Source organism: Eleginops maclovinus, chromosome 18 (assembly GCF_036324505.1).
Source record: "Eleginops maclovinus isolate JMC-PN-2008 ecotype Puerto Natales chromosome 18, JC_Emac_rtc_rv5, whole genome shotgun sequence".
Lineage (NCBI taxonomy): Eukaryota > Metazoa > Chordata > Actinopteri > Perciformes > Eleginopidae > Eleginops > Eleginops maclovinus.
This window is the reverse complement of record NC_086366.1, coordinates 25158997-25180830: the sequence shown is the minus strand read 5'-3', so window position 1 is coordinate 25180830 and position 21834 is coordinate 25158997. Positions and strand designations below refer to the sequence as shown.

At 40.7% G+C, this 21834-nt stretch overlaps 1 protein-coding gene across 5 annotated transcripts; it reads right to left on the bottom strand.

The window, feature by feature from the left end:
- Window positions 1-19: 19 nt before the first annotated feature.
- Window positions 20-21823, bottom strand: rasgrp4 (RAS guanyl releasing protein 4). 5 transcript variants are annotated; one of them, XM_063907539.1, is made up of 17 exons: window positions 21364-21823; window positions 10666-10823; window positions 9605-9716; window positions 9345-9407; window positions 9116-9247; window positions 8840-8981; window positions 7339-7512; window positions 7124-7240; window positions 6036-6311; window positions 5798-5878; window positions 5418-5522; window positions 5179-5288; window positions 4909-5056; window positions 4769-4805; window positions 4535-4666; window positions 4226-4458; window positions 20-1444 (listed from the first exon to the last, which is right to left on the bottom strand). In XM_063907539.1, the coding sequence occupies exons 1-17, from the start codon at window positions 21378-21380 to the stop codon at window positions 1340-1342; spliced, it is 2142 nt and encodes a 713-aa protein (XP_063763609.1). In that variant the 5' UTR covers window positions 21381-21823; the 3' UTR covers window positions 20-1339. The 5 variants fall into 5 exon arrangements, with proteins under 5 accessions (XP_063763609.1, XP_063763610.1, XP_063763611.1 ...); XM_063907540.1 differs by having other exon boundaries at window positions 4226-4455; window positions 21364-21822; XM_063907541.1 differs by having other exon boundaries at window positions 4547-4666; window positions 21364-21822.
- Window positions 21824-21834: the final 11 nt, after the last annotated feature.

Below are 21834 nucleotides of genomic sequence, written 5' to 3'. Positions count from 1 at the left end.
TCAAACACAACACACTGCATCACTGTTGGTGTATCTTTCTTATTTTAAACAAGATGACATTGTGGACAAAGGACAGACGGAAAGCATTTAGTTAAGTCATTTGCACCTTTTGCAGCTCACACATAGTCCCAGTGCAATCCTGCTGAACCTTGAATGAACTGTTGAAATCAGGGCAGGAAATAAATGCTTTCCGCTGCTAGTTTCAGTGCGGTACAGCCGAGTCTTCAGAAGTTCCTTTCCCTTCTTGCTAACCAGGCTAAGTGTTGGCGATTAGGACAAAGTCTTTCATAGCATACACCGTTTTCCATTCCGGTAGCAATTAAACAATTTGATCAACTCTTCCTGAAAATGTAACCACAAAACGAATAGTAACTTCTGCAGTTTTTTTATTCAAACGTTAGGATTGTTTTCAATAATCCTGACACCTCTATTGGTTTTTCCATTTTATAATAATTTATTCATTTTTCCACCTTAAAGACTTGGGCGTGTGCAAGTTTAAGAAATGTGAAGTTTGGTGGTGAATGCACCATGTCCATTGGAGTTAACAGGCTATGTTGCGTTTCAGGCTAGTAATTTGTCGCCATGGAAACGGCATATGATGATGCCTCAGGTGTGGCGTAGAGCTGCTAAGGGCTGGACGGTTAACAATAGTGAAGTGGGAAGCTGTTTGGAGCATTCCCACTGGAGTTATTACCTGACGTGGTCGCGACACGAGTCATTTACTTATATCTTTATATGGCAAACAAGCCTGATCCACTGGATTTTACGCATATGATCTTGATGTTTCTATCTGGTTAGTTTCTTGGTTTGGTTTCCAGGAAGTGTTTAAAGAAATAGATACCTCACACACAGGATAGCGTATATATTCCTCATGCATATACCTTCAAATCAACCAATCCTAGGCCAAACAAACAGAAATGTTCATTTTTGGCTGATTTACTTCCCAAATTCATGAGCAGAGTTGTAGTATAGTTGCCAAATGTAAAGCTTAGTGTTCATTTCCTACCCTGCGTATATTTTGTGTAAATAGGACCCTTATGGCTGTTGTCACAAGTGGCCTTATGGAGTCTTAGCACCAGTGAAGGAAGGCACCTGTTCTGAAAACAAAATGAGGTGTGTATGAAATACAGTTAGATGATCAGAAAGCAAAACTAACAAGACGGACACAAATAAAACAACCATATTTGACGGAGTCCATTCATATGACTGCTGGTATTCCGATGCCAACGGCCGGTGAATCTCATCAGTTCAACACCATCAGACAGCTTGGTCAGAAAGGCGATGTGTCTGGAGTGTTTTTTTTGTCCATGAGTGTGAAATGTTCCTGGAGGCTGAGCGCTCAGTCTGGCTCTCTGCTCTTGTCTTTGTAGAGATGCATCTCCTCCATCTTCTCCTGCAAGAAGGAAACGGGCATGGAGCACCCCCGGGTTCTCTGTGTGTTCACCTGGAAAACAGATGAGGCAAATCAAGATGTATTTATTGCACAAACAACATTTCACTTTCAACTGGGAAATCTTGTCTCATTTGACACTAGTTATTAATAGACATGTAAAGTCTTTGTTTTATCTGCAGAGACAATAGTTTTAACAGTGATGTGTAGTAGCTAATGAGTACTAAAACCCGGAAATTAGGGACACAGTAACTTTGGCTGGGCCTTTTAATTACAAAAGTTAACACTGTTTCCAACTGGTAGTCTCACTTTAACAGAAATCATATATATCTGTGGAGGGCGACTAGCACATCTAGTTGATTATGACACTTTTAAAGTCTTTTAAAAAAACATGTTCAGTGCCGTGATAGGTTATTATTTCACCGCGGCAGTTTGTAGGCTATTCGTTACAAGTGGCACACGCGGGTATACATCGTTATCTATATTTTCGCTTTGGATCGAGTAGATCAATACATTAATTCATTGGGAAAACTTACATTTTAATTCTCTTTAATGCGTTTTCGTTTGATCTGGCTGGATTATTCTTTAAATGAATTGCAGGGAGAGGGAGAAACGTAGCGATCATAATACTGGGTGAGCTACAATGACTTTTAACAGGAGAGAGCGCGGTGTGCTGTTCATTCACAAACTCAACTGTCAGTGCTTTCAAGGTAATCTGGAGACAATCAAGTCAGGCAGGAATATTTAGCTCTACCTCCCGTCTTGTCAACATTTTCTAGACGTTCTAGTCTCGATGAGAAATGCATTTCCGGATATGAAGTAACACAAATTATCTGCTTCAAACTGACGTGTTACTTTTTTCAACATAGAACAGAGGGCAACATCCTGAATAAAAACGAACGAAAAATCCTTTAACTACAGCTGATGTATTTATTTCAAATTTTCATAGACACATTTACTTATTGTTTTTCTATTGATACTCATAGTAAAGTACATCCTAAACAACACGAGAAAACCGGGCTCAGTAACATACATCCTTGAAAACTCGACTGACTTTCACCTGAGTGAAACTGGAGACTTAGTCCTTCAATAATCCCTTCTGTCCCGCCAACAGAACTCACCTCCCCCGTGGAGCCGAAACTAGCGTTAGTTTGTTTTTTGCTAGCATGTGGAGATGGTAGTGGAGACCTGTTGTGATGAAGCGCATGCAGTCGAAGACTCTGGCGACTCCGTTCTTACTCTTCTAACATATTTAAAAATCGATACCTGTTGTGCCATAGCAATAAATTCATTTAGTTGTATATCGTAACGTGCGTGCGCAAGCTTACCCTGGGGCGACGTATAATGGCCCGTTGTGATTGGTCCAGACCTCCCATGTGATAATAGCCGAATAAATGTTGTCTTTTATTTAGTTTTTCAAATGAAAACGTTTTTTTAGTCTTAACGGTGTATTTAAATGCGAATTTTAATAATTAAAAATAAAAGTTAAGAAAATATATGTTATCCCGGTCATTTAGGGTGGGCCAGTTGTACAAGTGGACGGGCCCAGGCCCGTTAGGCCCACCCACAACGCCGCGCCTGCTCCAATGGAAAATAACTGTTACTTTTTGTCAAGGGATCGCTTGCAATGCTTTCCAATTCGGCCTACCAATATACATCATCACTACACCACTCTGTTACAAGCTTTATATGACTTTAAAGGTCCATTGTTATGCTAAATTGTAACAATATATTGTAGGGCCATATCTAAACAAAACATGTGTGAAGTGTTTTGCTCAAAATACCATCAGATCACCCATTGTAGCATGCCTCATCCCCCTCTATTTCAGTCCTGTTCCTAAAGTGCTGATTCCCTTTGGCGCTTCCCAATGCAAGCAGTGAGCTCTGCGAAGAGAAGGGTGTCTACAGTCTACCTGGAGATACTCAGGTAAACACTGCCATGATTAAACGCCATATTATGTTCCAAACCACATCAAGCATTATTTCTGAAACAGTCTGGAGCTCAAACGTTTCTCTCTCTCGCAGGTTTACCACAATGGCAGTACCTTTTATACCCTGCTTCTTTACAGCGGTAGCTCTGAGTGTTAGCGATGCTTGCTAATGTAAACACAGACCATATGACTTCCAAACACGTGGTGCATTGTTTCGGATACAGCACATAGCTTGACATGTTATTTCTTCAGCGTTTACCTGCTAGAACAGTGCCACGTCAAAGATGAAGCTCACGTCATTTATGAACCCAAAACCTAACTCACCCATTTTTTTGAGCAGCTCTCACATATTTGGATCAGGAGTATGTTAACACACAGGGCGCTCCGGAAAAAATGAAGAGACCACTGCAGCATTATCAGTTTCTCTGATTTTAATATTTATAGGTAGGCCTATGTCTTTGAGTTAAATGATTTTTTAAATGTTTTTATTGTATTCTATAAACTACTGACAACATGTCTCTGTGTTGGGATTCAGACACTGGAATGACTGCCATACATGTAGAGATAAAGGTTTAAGAACAATTTGGAGTGGTCTATTACTTTTTTCCGGAGCTGTATGTATTAAAGACATTCAAAAGTGCATTTTTCATAATAGGGGACCTTTAACATAGCAGCAAAAAAAGTTCACGAGAGGAATTTAATCTAGGCTATGTTTCAATGTGCTTGACAGTATTCAGTATTGGTGATTGACTCAGCATGTAGCTCCTGTTATAGCAGCTTAAAGTGAATCACTGCTGGAAAATATAGCCCCACATTGAGTCACTCCACAGATCTAGACTGACATACTGATATTTCCTAAGTCGCTGAGTTAATGAGCATAAGCTTAAAAAAATGAGAAACCCACCTTGCAGGGACTCATGTCCTGTCTCATTTTTCTCTCCGGGGAAGCATGAACAAGCGAGTTTTGGTGGAATCCTCTTCTGTCCTTTTTCTCAGGCGTCCAAACTCCAGGGTCCGTCTGAGTTGATCGGTCCCACTGCGTCGAATCAATGCTGTTTCTTTTCCGAAGAGTGGTGCCCTGGTTGTTTTCTGTGTCGTTACTTTGGGGGAAGACAAAGGCCTCCTCTTCTATATCTGCTAGGGAACCAAACATAGGTCATTTTATAGGCAGGGAAGGTTTGCACGTTGTGCGTACGATAGAGAAAGGACGTACTCCAGGTGTTACCCTTGATTCTTGAGTCGGGAGCTGGGGTGCACGGGCACGACCCGGTGGTGTTTTTATGTTTCTTTAAGCACTCGATTCCCACCAGATCTCTACAGTGTCTGTGGCAGTTTATCCCACAGTCTGAGAGATGGTAAAACATAGACAATTTAAAAAAAGCATTGCAACTAAACTCTGTATCTTGATTACTCTGTGGACTTACGAAATTATGGATTTTGATCTTACCTTTACAGTGGTACCCCTGTTTGATGACTCCCCACAACTACAACAGATCAGACAGAACACGTGATACTTCAGTTTGATTTGCCCATTTAAAAAATAAATATATATATATATATATATATATATATATAACGGATACTCACAAAGCCTCCACAAGTCTCGCAAAACGTTGGCCGTTTGTACGTGGTTTCGTGGAAGTTATGCGTGTTGAAGCTGTAGCCAAGCTTGGCACATATCGACATTCCCCTCATGAAGTAAGAGGTGATTTCTTCACGGCTGATTTCTCCCTCCCTGTGCCAAAAATTCCCCAAAATGTAACAATAAGCGAGTAAGTGAGGTTATTTTTACAAACACCTCATGCTGATTTGTGTTTTTTTCTTGCCCCCACGTCACTGTGAGAGGCCTTTCCTCACCTGTCAGTTTCATGAGTGCAGAAGGAGAAGGGGAAGTTGGCTGCTATTTTCTCAAAGTCCTCCAGCGAGATGTATCCATCCTGGTTCTGGTCGTAGTTTTTCATGATGGACTGCAGGGGGCGACAGAGCAATCAGACAGTCAGTTGCAAAAGTGGAGGAGCAGTTGGTTAGTTCTGCTTTGTCCTGCCATGTAAGAAGGAAGTGAAAAACAGGAGGTTGTTGCAGAGTCACACACTCACATCCACCATCTGTTTGACGTGTTTAGATATGGTGTCAGGGTTGAGCCTGGGGGTGACCCCTGACCCCCACTCGGCCACGACTGGCGCTTTCACCGGAGCGAGGGGCTGTGGAGCGACACATGCAGTGGTGAGACACGAAGAACTGCTCATGTGAAAGGGGAAGAAAAAAAGAGCACACCCACCACATAACACGCTTCCCTAACGTCTGCAGCGCTTTGATGTGGCTGGTTTTTGATCGGTTTCAGCAACGAGTGTGTGTTTTTGTTTTGACGAAGATGTTACTCCCACAGAGAGCACACCCTCTTCTTGTGAAGAGAGAAGTGTGAGCCTGATGGGGTACGATAAAGCTTCAAAGAGAAGGAGTGTGTAGCTCTACTGACCTGGATCTTGGTGTTTCTGGGTTCCTTGTTGTACGAAAGTTCATATATCTCATCTTCGGTGTAATATAAATCTAGAGAGAGCTAAAGAAATAAAAGAAAACATTACATTTCATTCACGTCAATACCGTAGACAATTTACAGAAGCAAATTTGGACACTTCATTAGCTACATGCCCTTCATTATCAATGGTTTTTTAACTTCTATGAAAGTAAATCATCGCTCGGTTTCCGTCTCGTACCGTGAGGAGATGCAGAAGGTCTTTGTTGGCCTCGAAAGGCGGCGTGCAGCTGTGGATGGCCACCAGGTCGCTGATGTTGCTGTACAGGTGCTGCAGTTTGCTCAGGTTGATCTTGTCCTCGTCGATGTAGTCCGGCAGTGCCTCGTTCAGCGAGATCAGGTCCTTCAGGTGGACGCCCAGGATAGGCACCTTGAAGCCGCTGCACTCATTGTAAAGCCGCCGGTAGTTGATGTAGTTGCTGCGTGAGGAGAGGAGCTCCGTCATCTCACTCAGGGCCTGAGAGAGGAGAAGGATCAAAAAGGGATGATAGTATGATGATGGAAGACCACTACAGACTGTTACACCACTGATTGAAACTGAAACTTTTGATTTACACTTTAGTATTGTTATTACTGGATGCTACCTTGGTTACTCTTTCGGTTTTTCATTATGATGCATACATTTAAGGACATAGTTGTTAGGACAATGTCATTTCTAATCCTAGTTTCAAAGTAAAGGCAAAAAATATATATACATTTTTAGATATGACAGAAAGAAGTTGGAAGTTATAAAAACATAACTTTTTTGTTTAAGAAATCTTTTGGTAGCTCACATAAGCTAAGTCAGTAGATAGGCCTAGCCTAAATGTGACCAGGTGAAATATCTAGACACGGACAGGTGGCAGCGTGACTTTGAGTTGTCGTTTAAAATGATCTTTTCTATCTTTTTTATTTATTTTGTCCCTGCATCAGGAAGGCTAATGTTGAGGTGAGTACTAGATTGTTCGGGTGTAGTGGCTAAACATAGCATTTGTGCTTTGTGAGCTAACACTGCAGGTAAGTGTGTTTAAATCCTCTCCTTTTAGCAATATTAGGTCTTCTCATGTTATTCTGTGTCTGGTTTTTATCTTTCACTGCTTAATTTGCATTGTACCCATGTAAGTAAGCAAGACTAATTGCTGCAAGGCTGTAGCTAACCAAAAAGCTTAGCTAAAGAACATATGAGGCTAAAGGGGCTAAGGATCAGCTCAAATTGTTGGGGAGGATGGGTTCTTGTTTTTGCGTATGTGTGGACAGGAGACCCTAAGTGATATAGGGCTTTGTAAAAACCTTAGTGATGTCGGGGGTCAGCAGGTTGGAGGTGTCTTTGAGGCGGGAGATGGAGCTGTGACAGAGGCCCCCGGTTACTGCCATTAGAGTGTTAAAGTTTTGCAGAGCTCGAAGTCTCTGTAGAAGAAAGAGAAGAGTGAAATTAATTTCTGATCATTTCTTGGCAGTCAAACAACAATCCCCTTTATGATGTTTGAACCCCTGATCCAGTTTACCTGAGCCACGTGGATGAACTTAGTGAAGACCTGGGCTCTCTGCTGGGCCGTGTGTCTGCTGAGGATCATCAGCTGCACCCACTGGGAGACCCCGTTACACATCATGACGGAGCGTTCCAGAGCCGGGTTGTCCCTCACCGAGCCGCGCACCACGTAGCTGCGGTAGTCCATGAACTGGCCAATCAGAGAGCAGCGTTTATGTGGTAAACAACTGTTTTTACTTTTTCAATCAGTGTAGAAATCAAATAAATTCAACCCGGTCACCATTTTACCAAGCACCTGTTTGCATTAACCACTGTTCAATGCAACAGGGGATACAATGTATTACTTCTTACTGCTTTTACTCTTCTCTTCTTTAATAGAAAACAATTCTCCAACATCTAGAAGGAGCAACGTACCTGACTAATTAAGTTAAGAAAAACTATTTTGACATGGTGCTAGCTTTACATAGAACAGTTTTCCGGTTTCATTCCTATGTATACACTGAGGGGGTTAACAAAGTGATTTGGTCATATATTATTTATGAAACAGTGTTGTTTTATTATTAAAGTGGTGCGAAAATGAGTCTTAAAACCCAGAAATGGGGTTTGCACTTCCAGTATAATAATAACTTCCTGCTATAAGGTCTGTGGTTAACTCAAGAGATTTGTAATGTTTTGTTGTACAAAATCAATTGCTGTTCATATCCCTCTCATAAATGTCTGAAGATTCTATGTTTCTTAAAAGCAGCGGTTGATAACAATCGGCTGAATGAGAAAACTAAACGCGATCATGCCAAACATTAGCCGCTTTAAGCTTAGCTGTGGTTCAATTATAGCCTAGCGTTAGATTTTACTTGCATTTATGCTTAAACATCACAAAGGTGGTGATAATATGCGACATTATCCTGCTGATCAAAATGATTTACTATCATAAACGTGTTTTTGCCACATATATTATTTTCAGCAATTTTACGAAATTGAGTAATTCTATTGCTTCTAGTCTTCCGGATTCAGCCTGCAAAAGTGCTTCATCACCAAAAAATAATTCAAATGATGTTGGAAATGTGGGCAAATTAGCACATATTTAATGACATATTGATAGTTTTTGGTTTGATACTCATAAGCTCTTTTCTTTATGTAAGTATTAAAGCGTCCATTTGAAATGCTCAAATGAGCAAAAAAGTAAGTTATGCGGGAGATCACACACCAACAAAATTCCTCACAATCTGGTTACTCAAAATCTGTTTTATATCTTTTAAATGTTGATCACTAATACTAAAGCTTTTTCTAAAAGACTGGGTCCTTTACATTTTTTGACCGATAAACCCTCAGCAACAAGGATTGGATTTTATTATTTATGTTATAAGACATTTAGCATTTTATTTGGGCTTTGGTCAATGAAGGGTGTTACTAAATCTTATTTGAAAGTGCTTTCATGTACTGTGAGTGTTTATTTGGTCCTGACCACCTGACAAGGCCTCATTAAACAAAGTAAAAGCTAAGCTGTTGCCTGAACTCACTGAGACGTTGCAGAAGTTCTTAAACTCCAGGTAGCTGATGTGTTCCGCCATCTCATGTGGCTCCATGTGGTCGAAGATCAGAGACACCTTCCTCTTCTTCACAGAGGGCGAAGGTGCATGGAACATGTTCGCATGAGGGCCTCTGGGGACAGACAAAAATAGACGTTAATTTTTCTATTTATAGAAAAACTCTATTTTCTATTTATAGTAAAACATGTTTGGCTAAATAACGCCATTCCTCCAGGCCATAGGGGTGGATGAAACAAAAACACTCACAAGCAGGAGTTGTCGATGAGTTGCGAGTGTGTCACCCCTCCATCCGACCGCACCAGCGCCCACAGGTCCCCCATGGTCTGCTCCAGGAGGGGGTCTGCCTCAAATACCGCTGGGAACTGGCTGATCCACTGCCTTGCCACCAAGCAGCACAGGAAATATGCTTACTACCCGCACAGAGAGCAGGATAACCAGTTCTGTCACACAACATGAGCCCGGTGCCCTTACTCACCTGATAAGGTGGCAGATCTGAGTCCGCTTCAGGCCCCTCTTATCCGAGGGACAATCCTTATAAGTGAGAGAAAGAGTCAAGGATCTGAAACACCCTGTGCAAGAAATAGCTCAATATTACACTAGCAGGGATATATATTTCAAATCTGCTTGTGGACAAAACAAAGCCACGGCTGTTTCCCTGATCTGATTAAAGGACGTGGACATGTGATCGGGAGCAGTGCCCCCGTGGGACCTGCACACAGAGACAGTGGAGGATATAGAGTGAGAAGTTTCTGGGCGAACATCTGAGATGGCACCACCCAACAGTGCATCATCAGAGTCATGTTGACCAGCTGGGACCCTCTGGGGCTGGAGAGTTTCCCTTCTGGATCTACAGCCAAAAGACAGCAGCGGATTGGTTAAAACAACAACAATAACAACAGGAAGGGGTCAAGCAGGGTGGATCAGTGGACAAGCAGTTCCATTTGAGTGGGTTTTAGATTTTCATACAGCTCTTTTCTAGGTGTTTTGTTTGAGGGTAGAGGTAGGCAAATGAAGGAAAAAAAGATCAAGATAATTGTGTGTTTTTTACTTTATAGTGCACCTTTTCAGAAATAGGTCATAAAAAGTGCATCCAAGTGAAAGTCAAAGTCCTTCTTTGTTTATGCCAGTTGGTAAAAGAAAAGACTTTATTGAGATGGTGTGGCATGTGGGGGTTTCACCACTTGTGGACAGTCTTTATTATTATTGTATAATTATAATTATTATTACTACCATTATACAAATATTAATTATTAATATTAATATTAGTAGTAATACCAGTATTTGTGTTATTATTCATATGTTTATATTATATAATTAATATATTTTTGATATATATTCATTTCAATTATTCAAGTTTATACTTTAAGCACCACAAAATGTATCCATTTGACCTCCTTTAGTGTGGCAGGAGGACCCCAACCATCTCATAACCTCTGCAAATCAGTTATGTGTGATCTATATATCAGTATTTTATGACTGTGTATATCCAGGCAGGTTTTTATTTTTATTTTGATGAGTTGACCAATGAGGAGGGAAAGCGCTGAGAGAGGAGAGAGAGTGGTTCAGTATAGCATGGGAATAGCTGGTTGGCCTCAGCAGCGCAACAGAACAAAGCTTGATTGTATGAGACTGCCCTTTGTCTCCCCCCCTCCGCCCCCTCCCTGTCAGTCTCTCTCAGCCTGCATACACCCCCCCCTCTCTCTCCCCCTCATCCCTCATTTATATAACCTGCTTGTGATGAAGAGTAAAGACACATGACAAACTTGGGGAACACACACAGACACGTAGCGACTGACCGAAGCAGTTCAGGCAGCGCTGGATGAGCTCATCCAGGCTGGCAGCGCCGGGGCTGGGGGCCGAGCTGGGGCCTTGCAGGGCCCGCGTGATGTCCTGGGGACTGGGACATGTGTTCCTCCTGCGCTGGACCAGCTTCCTGCTCTCTCCATGGGGCTTCCTGAGGGAGTGAGAGACCAGTCTGAGACCACAACAACAACACAAACAAAACTACCTCACCTATTGGGACAAAAAATGACACACTCAATGTGTATCTAACCCCGAGGTACAAGAAAACATGGCTGCCAAAACAGAAGTGACTGTGGTAAAAAATGGAAACCTAACCCGGGACATTTATTTCCAAATTGTCTAAAAATTTCTAATTTAACAACTTAAACTCAAATTTATACTTAAACTTAAATTAATTATATCAAAGAATAAAAAACAAAACAATCTTACTGGGGAAATGTGAGAAAGCTGCATCTATTTTTTTTTCTTTTTATTGATGTATTAAATGTATATGTTATCCTTCATAATAATCAATAACTTGCCTATATGTTTTCTGAAATTTCTGGAATTGATGAGTTTTTTGTTGAGTTTGTCTGGGAACAATTTGAAACTCACAAATGATTAAATGACACAATGAAAATCTAGAAATCTTACCGAGTATGATTTATATATTAACAGTTATATCTTGTGTAATCAAAAAGTCGTCTTTATGATTTCAGTTTTTGGTTACTTTGAGGGGTTATACAGTAAAAGGGATGATTTTTCAGTTCAATCATTCATTCATTTTTAATAAAGAACCTTATCTTCCATGTAAAGATCCACATTCTGCCATAGTTGAAAATGACAAATGCAAATTTTGATTGTCATTTTTTTTGCACAATGCTTTTGCGACAGGGAGGATGAGCAGCGTGGAAATAAGTAGAGCAGTGTGTGGTAAGGTGCAGCAGGTCAGCGTCTGAGGAAATGCAGATCCCTACATCTGATATGCTGTCTGACTCTGAACCATCACACACTCACACAACAAACAACTGCATGTGTTCCTGCACCTGACGCTGCAAGCCATCATCAGGTCTGCATCATAGTGAAACAAACCAGAAAATGCTTATCATTTGTCAATAGCTCAAACACTTATACTGATATTTTGTCAGAGTGACATCTGTAAACCCCCTCAGGACCAGGGTAACCATAGTTATATGCTCCTGTGCTTTAAACGGTGATCTTTTTGACCTGATTTCTTTTGATTTTTGACTAAAATGCTCCGTCTCTGCCCTTACTTTCACCTCATTATTGTTAGATTTTATGTAGACTTAATGCCAGTGGTGGAAGAAGTACTATTGCAATACTAAATTGCAAAAATATTAAGTCCTGAAACCAAAATGTTACATAAGAAAAATGTACTCAATAGTATTGGCATCAAATTATACGTATAGTACCATAAGTTACAGTACCTGTTTGCATAATGGCCCATTTCAGCATCATAAATATAAAATTAATAATGTATTTAATTGCATTGATGTGTTCATCATAGCGATAAAGGATATTTTAACCTATAATTATATATATACATGTTTATTCAATAGTTGATTTATGCATTGCATTTTTTTGAAAGCTATCAATACATGTAGCGGAGTAAAAAGATACAATATTGTCTTGAATTTTAGTCCAGTAGAGGTAAAAGCATCATAAACGAAAATGCTAAAGTACAAGCACCATAAATTGTTTCAAGTATGATACTTGAGTTAATATACTTAATGCATTGTCAAAGTGTTTGCATCAATGGATAATTCCAATGTAGTTATGGTCATAAAAAACATTTTTTTCAGTTTGCCGAATGAATACTACTTTGAAAAGCTCTTTATGGTAGAGTTGTGTGTCACATTTGTTCACACAGCCATCCGTGTTGGAACATGCGGTCCATACCTTTGTTGTTTCAATTCCTTTTAATGCAATGGCAGGTACAGAGACGACTGATGTGCTGTTAGTTAATAAGGTATATATAATTATGACTTGAACCTCTCGCTTGAATTTGAAAACCAAAGTCAACATAGATGAGTTTATTAATTGAGAGTTACCGGTCAAAGTTGCCACTAATTGCCTTTGTGGTAGTATTGCATGTTCCTAAATGATAGTTACATTAAACCATGCAAATCAAAATCAAAATTTGAGATCTGTACTAGAATATATCACAAATCCACACACATACTGGTTTGCAAACCTTTGGCATTTTTGAGCGTTTCCGTAAAAAAAAAGGTTTCTGTCAGTGCCTGTGTGTATAAGAGCAGCAGAGTTTGTGTTTACACTGGGGTATGGGAGACAAATGTGTAATGCACAGAGCGCATGCATTACAACGGTTGCTAAACAAATACCACTGATGACAACAAATCTATAAATGTATTCATGTGGTCCCTCTGCCACAGTAAATTGTATATTTCCCCCTGATTTATTTTTTTGAAAAAAATAATAGTTTTACTTTCGAAGAATAATCTATCTAAGGATGACAGATCAGTTCTCACAGCTCATAGACGCACTGTTTGAAACCAGGTTAACGTGGTGTAATTGGACATCCGTTTGTTTTAGAGATCATCATTCAGTCCATGTTTGCATCCACTGGACAGTGTTGATTGCTAATTGTCTCCTTTGGCTTTCAATGGCAGACCAAATCTTTGGCTATAGAGTGGTTTCCTCATCTGGGTGTCAGTGTTTTAATTTTTTTTTGGTTAGATGCATGATAAATGTCTGTGGCTACTAAAAGCTTAAAAGCTTATTTTCATATTCGGAAGCTTCTAAGCTGCGGTTGTTAATAAGTGTCTAAATAAGATTACCAAATTTCATCTCGCAGAACATTAGCCACATTTAGCTTACCGGTGGTGAAGTGAAGTCACTTAAGAGTAAAGTAGTTAAAGCATAAGGTTAGCTTTTAGATACGGCGATGCATTTACACTTAGTGTTAATAGGTGGAGATTATCCTGCTGAACAAAATATGTAAGTATCATAAACATGTGTTTCCGTACCTTGGCAAACACAATGGATAAATACTATTGCTTTTAGTCAGAGACCCTTGCGAACTTCTCGGCGGGCCTACAAACATACGTCACCGCTACACCACTACCCTACAGTCAAGATGTTGAGTTTTGTCAGTCATCCTTCAGGTCTGGTAGCAACACTTCATTTCTAATATGAAGTTGTTCTTTATGCGATTTCCATATGCTCTTATGAAACAAATGACACTAGTTGGTTTATGATGCGAATAATGCTTCCTCTTTAGATCAGGGGCTCAATTTAGCAATGTCAGACTTTATTTCACAATAATCAGTAACACACCCTGTTCAACTCGAAAAGTGAAGGCATAATGTTTGATCTATATGTCTCCTCCCAAATCTCAAATTAACCAGTTTAAGTAAACCCTGACTATTGTGAGTGTCCCCTTTAAATTGTGTCTGTAGACATGGTGTTGTGAACCGCAGTGAAACTGTGTTGCTGTGTACTGCAGCTAATGTCATGATATTACCAGGAAACACACTCTTAATTCGCAGAACTGGCGGCGACAAGTTCCCTGAATGACCAGACCTGCATCCTCTTCTGTGTGTGTGGCTCACACACAACTCAACATACACATGCTGCTTTATCTACAAAAATGGATGGACACTCATGAATGCATAGTTTCATGAAGGCGTACGTTATGACATTCACCAACCTATTTATACCCTGAGCTGCACTCCTGTTTGTACGTGCTGTCCCAGTTATCACAGCAAATGTTTACCCCTCAGACATGCCTGGATTCAGAAACCCTGATGGGGGTAAGTCATGAATGTATGAAGAGAACAGGATACAGCGTTGGAGAGGAGGCCTTGTTCATTCCTATGAAAGTTACTCAGTGGTGCATGAAGCCAAAATTGGCTGAATCTAGAGAGGAGAATTACCCAGATCTGGGCCCATAGAGCATGTGCACTTGCGCTTTCCTTAAGCCTCCAATCCGCAGCAACACCAAGTTCAGTTGTGTCAGTCCTTGACGTCATTTGGCCCAAAGCCTTTTTGGCATTGTATTATATGGGAAAGACATTTTTCTTTTTTTTTAATGTTAATCAACTTGGCAGTACTCACACTTGAGAAGCCCATAAACTTATAAAATGAGTTTAAAGCTGAATCCAGAGTAATTTTGCCGTGACGAAGTGACCGGAGGCAGGGCTTCGATGGATCTGGAAGATCGCGGGAAGATCTGCTTACTTTAGTTCTCTAGTCAAGCCATTTTGACTTCATGCGCCAATCTCCTCCGATGCTGTATCCAGTTCTCTTTATACTTGTGGACTTGGCTCCATTAAATTAATTGATTTACCCCCAACAATTATAATACTATGATTTACAGACATCTATTCACCAATGTAAGTGAATAGCAAAAAGTCTCTTTGTGCGCATTGATGTCACGGACTGACGTGGAAGTTGTTTCACCACCGTTTGGCCACTACGAACATTTGCTTCAATGCTCCTCTCATTTTCTGTGGAATTGGGGTTATCGTGATGACAGGCATTGCATCTCTGTAGTGTGAGAAAAAAATTAATAAACTGTGCCAGAACATTAAGGGACATAATTCACTGTTGTAGTGTTACTCAGGGACCAGTTGGTGGGCGACACCCTGGACTTTCAGGTTGTTATTTGTTTTTAGCTTCACAGTAGCATGTAGCTAATAGGATATCGTGTATGTGAGTATATGGAGAATAACGCGTGGAATTCCATACTAAACACACCGCCTCCAACTCTCACTCATGGACGCTACGATATCAACTATCATTATGTGTTTAATTATGTAATTTTCCCAGCAAACATCCAAATAATTGTGTAACAAAGTATAACGAGAGGTGTGTTATGGCTACGTCATAACAGAGCGACAGAAGCAGGATGTGCCGAGGACTCGCCCCTGTCGCTGCCAACCAATGGGAGAAGACTTTACACCAAAACAAAGATGTTAAAATGTTTTCTAACAAGTGATATGGGCCTTTTCCTATGCTACTGAAGACAGATTAACTACTTAGATGTGGACTGTGGTCAGTGACATAGGGAAGGACCACCGCTGTGTTTCCTTTGCAGACTTATCATATTATATCATATCATTGTATTAATGAACATAGTTATCTTTAGGAGAAGCTCCTTTGATTCTTTTTGCCTATTCCTACTTAAGATTTCAAAACCCTACAGTAGTCATCCTCCTCCTCATCCCCCCCTCCTCGCCTCAGTATAACTGCCGGCTACTGATTTCAAAAAGCAGTACAACACAGCACGTACCACTACGAGTGAGGTGACCGGGTTCATTTGATCTCATCCACCTGTTACACCTCTACAGTATTGTCCAGTGCAGTAACCCACTGTGGGAGATTCTGTCCACATTGTAAAGCAACTTGAGGCAAATATGTCATTTGTGATGACAACACCGTAGCATAAGGCTCATATAAATTACAATGAAGTATAAACCCTACTCAACCCTGGTGGCATGAACCCAAAATCCCCAGCCTTGGGTCCATTCGGCCTCTGGGTCGCACTGTGTTTTTTTTCTTTGCATTTTATGAGCTAATTAAGTAGGTGGGCTATGTTGAAATAAAGAAAAACATGATGACTCATTCATTATCATACATTTGGCTATCTTATCTGGGTGCCCTTTACCTGTCATCTCTCTGTCTGACTCAAACAGCCGTTCATACGAGGGGCCTGCTACAAACAGGAGTGCTGATGGGGAAATGTTTTCATGTTATGACGTCTGTCAGGGAATTTCCCTCCGAAAGCAGGTAACGCATGGCAGTCAGTGCTTTCTCTTTCTGTGCAACTTCTGAGAGACGCAGAGCTGTTGGTAAATATAGTCACCGTGCCGTGGGCTCCCATGCAAATCTGAACACAACTGGAGTTACTGTTTGGACATTTGCATTCCTCTTTACCAAAGAGGCAGATACATCATAATTACCCTACTATATTTACCAGGGAAACACATCACTGCTGAACCCTGATAGTGAAAAAGAGAATCCTTGTGTGCATGCAATAAGGGAAAACCTTAATAAACCTTTTGGAAGTATTAATATATGATTTAGGGTTCCAGTTGATTAGTCTGTTTTCCTTACGGAGTGAAGTTACCCAGAAGTATCTAAGTAGCAGAACATGCTATTTGAAATTCTCTGAATGATAGGAAAGGAGCTTTAATGCTTCCTTTATTATCTCCTTTAGTTTAGCATAGACTGGACCATCCTTTAAAATGTTGTCGGACAATACCTTTCGACCGCAACATTTATAATAACAAACCATTTGGCCGTTGATGGAAACAACCCATTGTGACCGACAAATCTGGAGCTTACCATTTTACAATTTATGCCGTAACTTGACATAGTGCTTTGTTTTGAACTTTCAACACTATATTAAGCCAAAAGGCAAAATATGAATGTTAAATTTAATAAATCTTTTTCAAAGTGTTTATAGAGTTTAGCATTTCTTTAATCAACATTTTTGAAGGATGATATGCACAGTAGTAGTATGTGTCGGCCTAAAAATGTATGTGAATGTTGCATAAAGTATCATACATTCAAATAGTTTCATACAATCATACTGAGACGGATTAATGTGGACAGGTGTGCACAAACATTTGGTTTCACATGCCTTTTTTATTTTAATTCAAATCTTGGTAATGAAGTAATATACAACATTTTTCACTTGTTTAAAAACCCTGCATGAAACAACTTCATAATGACGCAAGGGGCAAAGTATCTTCATTTGCATTTAGTAGTCAATGTACGGAAATGATTGATCTTCAGAAAGCTCTTTATGTTTCTCATACTGCTTGTGCTGCAGCACCTCTTTTCACCCTCTGTCTGAAACCAGAGCCCAGTCTGGTCTGATTTGTTAGCCCATGTTGTGATAGGTCAACCTTACAATTCGCGCTAGCCAGAGTGAGTGTTACATAATGATGTCACTATTTTACGAAGTAAACAAAGGAGTCCAATGGTGGCATTTCAGGCAGGGGGTGAGTGTGTGCGAGAGAAACTCTATCAGGGGGAATTGAGACATTTTAGCCTTTGTAGACACGCTACACGGAAGGGAAAGCCCGAAAAAGCACAACAAGGCCTCTTGTAATCTCTCACTGTCAGTGCTGTCAGATGTTCTTATTTACTGCTGTCTCTTTTCCCAAGTCCTGATTAGTTCTCCTCCGCATCTTTCCTTTACCCCATGACTTTTTTCTCTAATATAAAGGAAAAGTGGTTAGGAAAACACAAAAGCCTAGTTTTCTTGACAATCCGACTGCCCCCTGGGCCATCATATCACAGATTTTTGTTTCACGAAGACCTTCCACAGCTCTTTCTCCCCACTGGCTGCTCTTCACCAACTCTTTTCCTCTTCCTCCGTCCTTGCTCTATTCAAGCCATTCAGGAAACACTGTTTTTTTTCTCTGGAAAGCCCACTCTCACTCCCTTTCCCATCCGTGTCAAGACTCCTGGCTACAGATCCAGTTCCCCCCTCCCCTGCCTCCCCTCTCTCCCTCTCTCCCTCTCACACTGGCGGGGGGATATGCAAATTCCTCTCTTTCTTCCCTTAATTGATTAATTGAAGCCAGGGCCCTTTGAAGGCCTTGTTTGTGCACTGCTCTTTTTCTGCCTGTCCCCTCTCACAACCTGCGTTCTTGTTCCCTCTGCATCGACTGCAAGGAGCCATTCATCCCTTTGCTGACACAATAAAGACACTGTATCTGCCATTGTGGTTAGTATTAGGAAAATTGCAGGAAATATGCATAAAGTATAGGATGTTGGGGAGTGTAGCCGGGAATCTGTTATACGGTTAAATCATACCTGTTCACAACATCTGTACACACCCACACACACACACAACCACACACACACACACACACACACACACACACACACACACACACACACACACACACACACACACACACACACACACACACACACACACACACACACACACACACACACACACACACACACACACACACACACACACACACACAGTATTTTAGTATATTTGAAATGACTAGGTTGCGTTAGCTAGCTAGCTTACAGCAGATCTGCAATAATATTAGAATGAATCACGTGATCACATTGTTAAAACAAGCCAATAGAACAACAACAATGACAGTTGGACAACTTTATAAACCCTGATCGTCAACAAGCGCTCCGGTCCCAGCTGTGTGCATCACTTTTAAGAGTCCCTTTTTGCAGCACTTTTCGTTAACCCTGCTTGTGTTTCATCAAGTTAGTGAAGAGGTTTCTTTTTATGCTTGTGTTTTGGCACATTTGTGTTTTTTGATTTGCTTCATCTTTGAAACTGCAGGGCATTCCTGTTGTGTGTTTTGGGCCATTGTAACGTGTTTGCCTCCATCGGCCACCGTACATCTCAGAGTGATATAAAGTACACAATTTTTATCAGCTAAATTTACTTCAAGTATCAAAATGAAAATGTCACGCAGAATGAATCTTTGCACAGTATTTTGTTATTATTGTTGTTATATGATCCTGTTCCCATATACAAGAGCATTTAAGTATTGTAGTTTGATAATATGGACCAAATGTGAAATATTGTGTAGATAAGTACTACAGTATCCCATTATACAATATCAGCATATCATGTGTTTATATATGTACAAATAACTGTGTGGTAAATACATTTTGAGAAGTAAAAAGTAGAAGAATAAAGTTAAATGGAAAAAGTTCACTTTTTTCTGAACTGATCAGCCAGTTCTCTTTGTGTGCAACCCAGGACCACAAGTTAACCTGACAACCGACATACAGTCACGCAACCAAAGCAGTAACACGCTGTCACTTATCACACAATGACCCCCCCCCCCCCGGCTAACAGCAGGTAGCATTACCACTATTGTGTTAGACACCAGGATTCCATTACAACAAAAAGGTCCCTTTTGTATCGCATAGATGATGCTACCACACATAATGTGTCACTTTAAATAATCATAAATGCAGCAGCCAGATGCTTTTTGGTTTGTTGCCATTTTTGCATGGGCACAAAATGTAATTAAAGCAATACAAGCAATGCAATACACAACTATACATATTAACGTGTTTAGGATAGCTGCAGATAGAGAAACACACATCTTCTCCTCTCCTAAAATGCCCCTGGGGAAGAAGATCTTTGCAAGCCTGATCCATCCCTGACCATCTCTATCATATTATTTCCAAACATCTAATGACTCCTCTATGGGATGGAGGAACGGACAGCAAGGTGGAGGGACACCATTCTGGGATGAGCTGAGAGGACGATTTGACGTCAAATTAGATCATAAAAATACAAAACCTTCTCAATTATGCCTCCTTGCTTAAATTCAAGTCTCATTAAGGACATTACTTAATAACCAGCTCCATATTGGCTTTTATTTCTAACTTAAAAGCGTTTAACTTACAATAACCCTCCAAAATATTATGTGCATTTTGTACTCTAACTCTACGTCACTGCATTTAATGTTTATGGATTATTTGGAGGAAGGTTAGTAAATTATAGTGGATGCTAACTTATTTTGTATATTTCATATAATGTACTTCATTAATGTACTGTATATCTTTCTATTGTTTTTTATGTAAATGTTTTTTTACATTCTGCTGAAACAAAACAACTAAGTATATCTTATCTAATGTAAAAACAGTTGTAAGTGTTGTGTGTTTGAATATTGCAGTCGTAACAGTCATTTCGTATTATGGTACTTAGATGCTTTTATTGTTTTAAACATCAACACAAAGTAATAATTCAGTATACAAATGTGCAAAAAACAGAGCTTTCGTTGAGTTTGATGGAAAAGATGTGTCTGCCTCAGTGAAGTCCACGTTGACTTCAATTGAATTTTCGAAACAAGTGAAGTCAGTGTATTAAGAAATGCTACCAGAAGGTTAGCAATGTTAAAACAGTAAGATAAGCTCCCCACTGAAGGGGAAGCACAGCCACCCCATGTCAACCTTAAACCTGGCTACAACACACACTCACGCATGCACTTACGCACGCCCTCACGCGCGCGCGCGCACACACACACACACACACACACACACACAAACACACACACACACACACACACACACACACACACACACACACACACACACACACACACACACACACACACACACACACACACACACACACACACACACACACACACACACACACAAACACACTACCTCAACACAAGCCCCTTTAATTCCAGGCAATCTGATAAGAGCTGTGGTCACAACTACAGCAGTTAAAAAGCACCAGTGACAATAAAGCCTGCTAAACGTGAAGTTTCTCATAAGCAACTCAGAGTAATGCAAAAAAACAAAAAAAAACCTGATTGGACTGACATGTAAATGGAGGTTAGAGCACAAACAGCAAAACGCATTTCCATGGAAAGGTGAGCAGGCGGCGCTCAGCAGGCACGCACCACTGTTGACTGTCAGAGTGCACTTGTGTGCAGTACACACACACACACCATTGTAGGTGTGGATACTCTCTACCGATATGCAGGTCGACCACATAAGCTGTGGCCATGTGTGTTCTTTTTCTACTATCTCAAAAAAGTGTCAGAAGACACAACTAAATGCCCTCATTCCACTTTGAATTGTCAAGAGCCCTTTTGCACAAACCAGACTTTCACAACCTCACACATCTCTGCTGCACATACACTTGCTCCGAAACTGCTTCTGACTCTCAGTTTTGGTTTACTTTCTTCTTTTCAAATTACCTCTTGGTCTTGTTCATCGCAGAGCTCTTCTCCTCAGCAGCACTCCTCCTCCTCTGGGGATCCGCACGGGCATCTGAGCGCGTCCCCTACAGCTCCATGGATGACCCCGCTCCTCCTCCTCCTTCTCCTCCTCCTCTGTGTCCTCTTATGATGTGTTCAGGACAGCAAGAGCGGGCACAGGACGAAGAGCTCCCCACCCACCAGTCATGGGCTAGACCAAACTTCCCGCCTGCTGCTTAAAATCCACTCTGTGTGCCAGTCAACCTCCCTCTCTGCTATCTGAAGGTATCTATCTACCACAAATCAGCAACAGAACACACTCCATGCTCTCATGAAAAGCGGAGAAAAGCGCTGTAACAAGCTCCAAAGTAGAGAACAAAAGTCATTCTCTTGCCCCCTTCAACATAAACAAGTCAGCATCTTAAATGGAGGAACTGGCTCTGACAGATAGGGGAACTCACATCAGTTTCT

Excerpts from the sequence above, each read along its gene's own strand:
- rasgrp4 (XM_063907539.1), bottom strand. Across the intron at positions 6,312-7,123 it reads TGACCCCCGACATCACTAAG|GCCCTGAGTGAGATGACGGA; the intron begins GTTTTTACAAAG and ends CTCCTCTCTCAG. Across the intron at positions 5,523-5,797 it reads CCAGAAACACCAAGATCCAG|CCCCTCGCTCCGGTGAAAGC; the intron begins GTCAGTAGAGCT and ends GTCGCTCCACAG.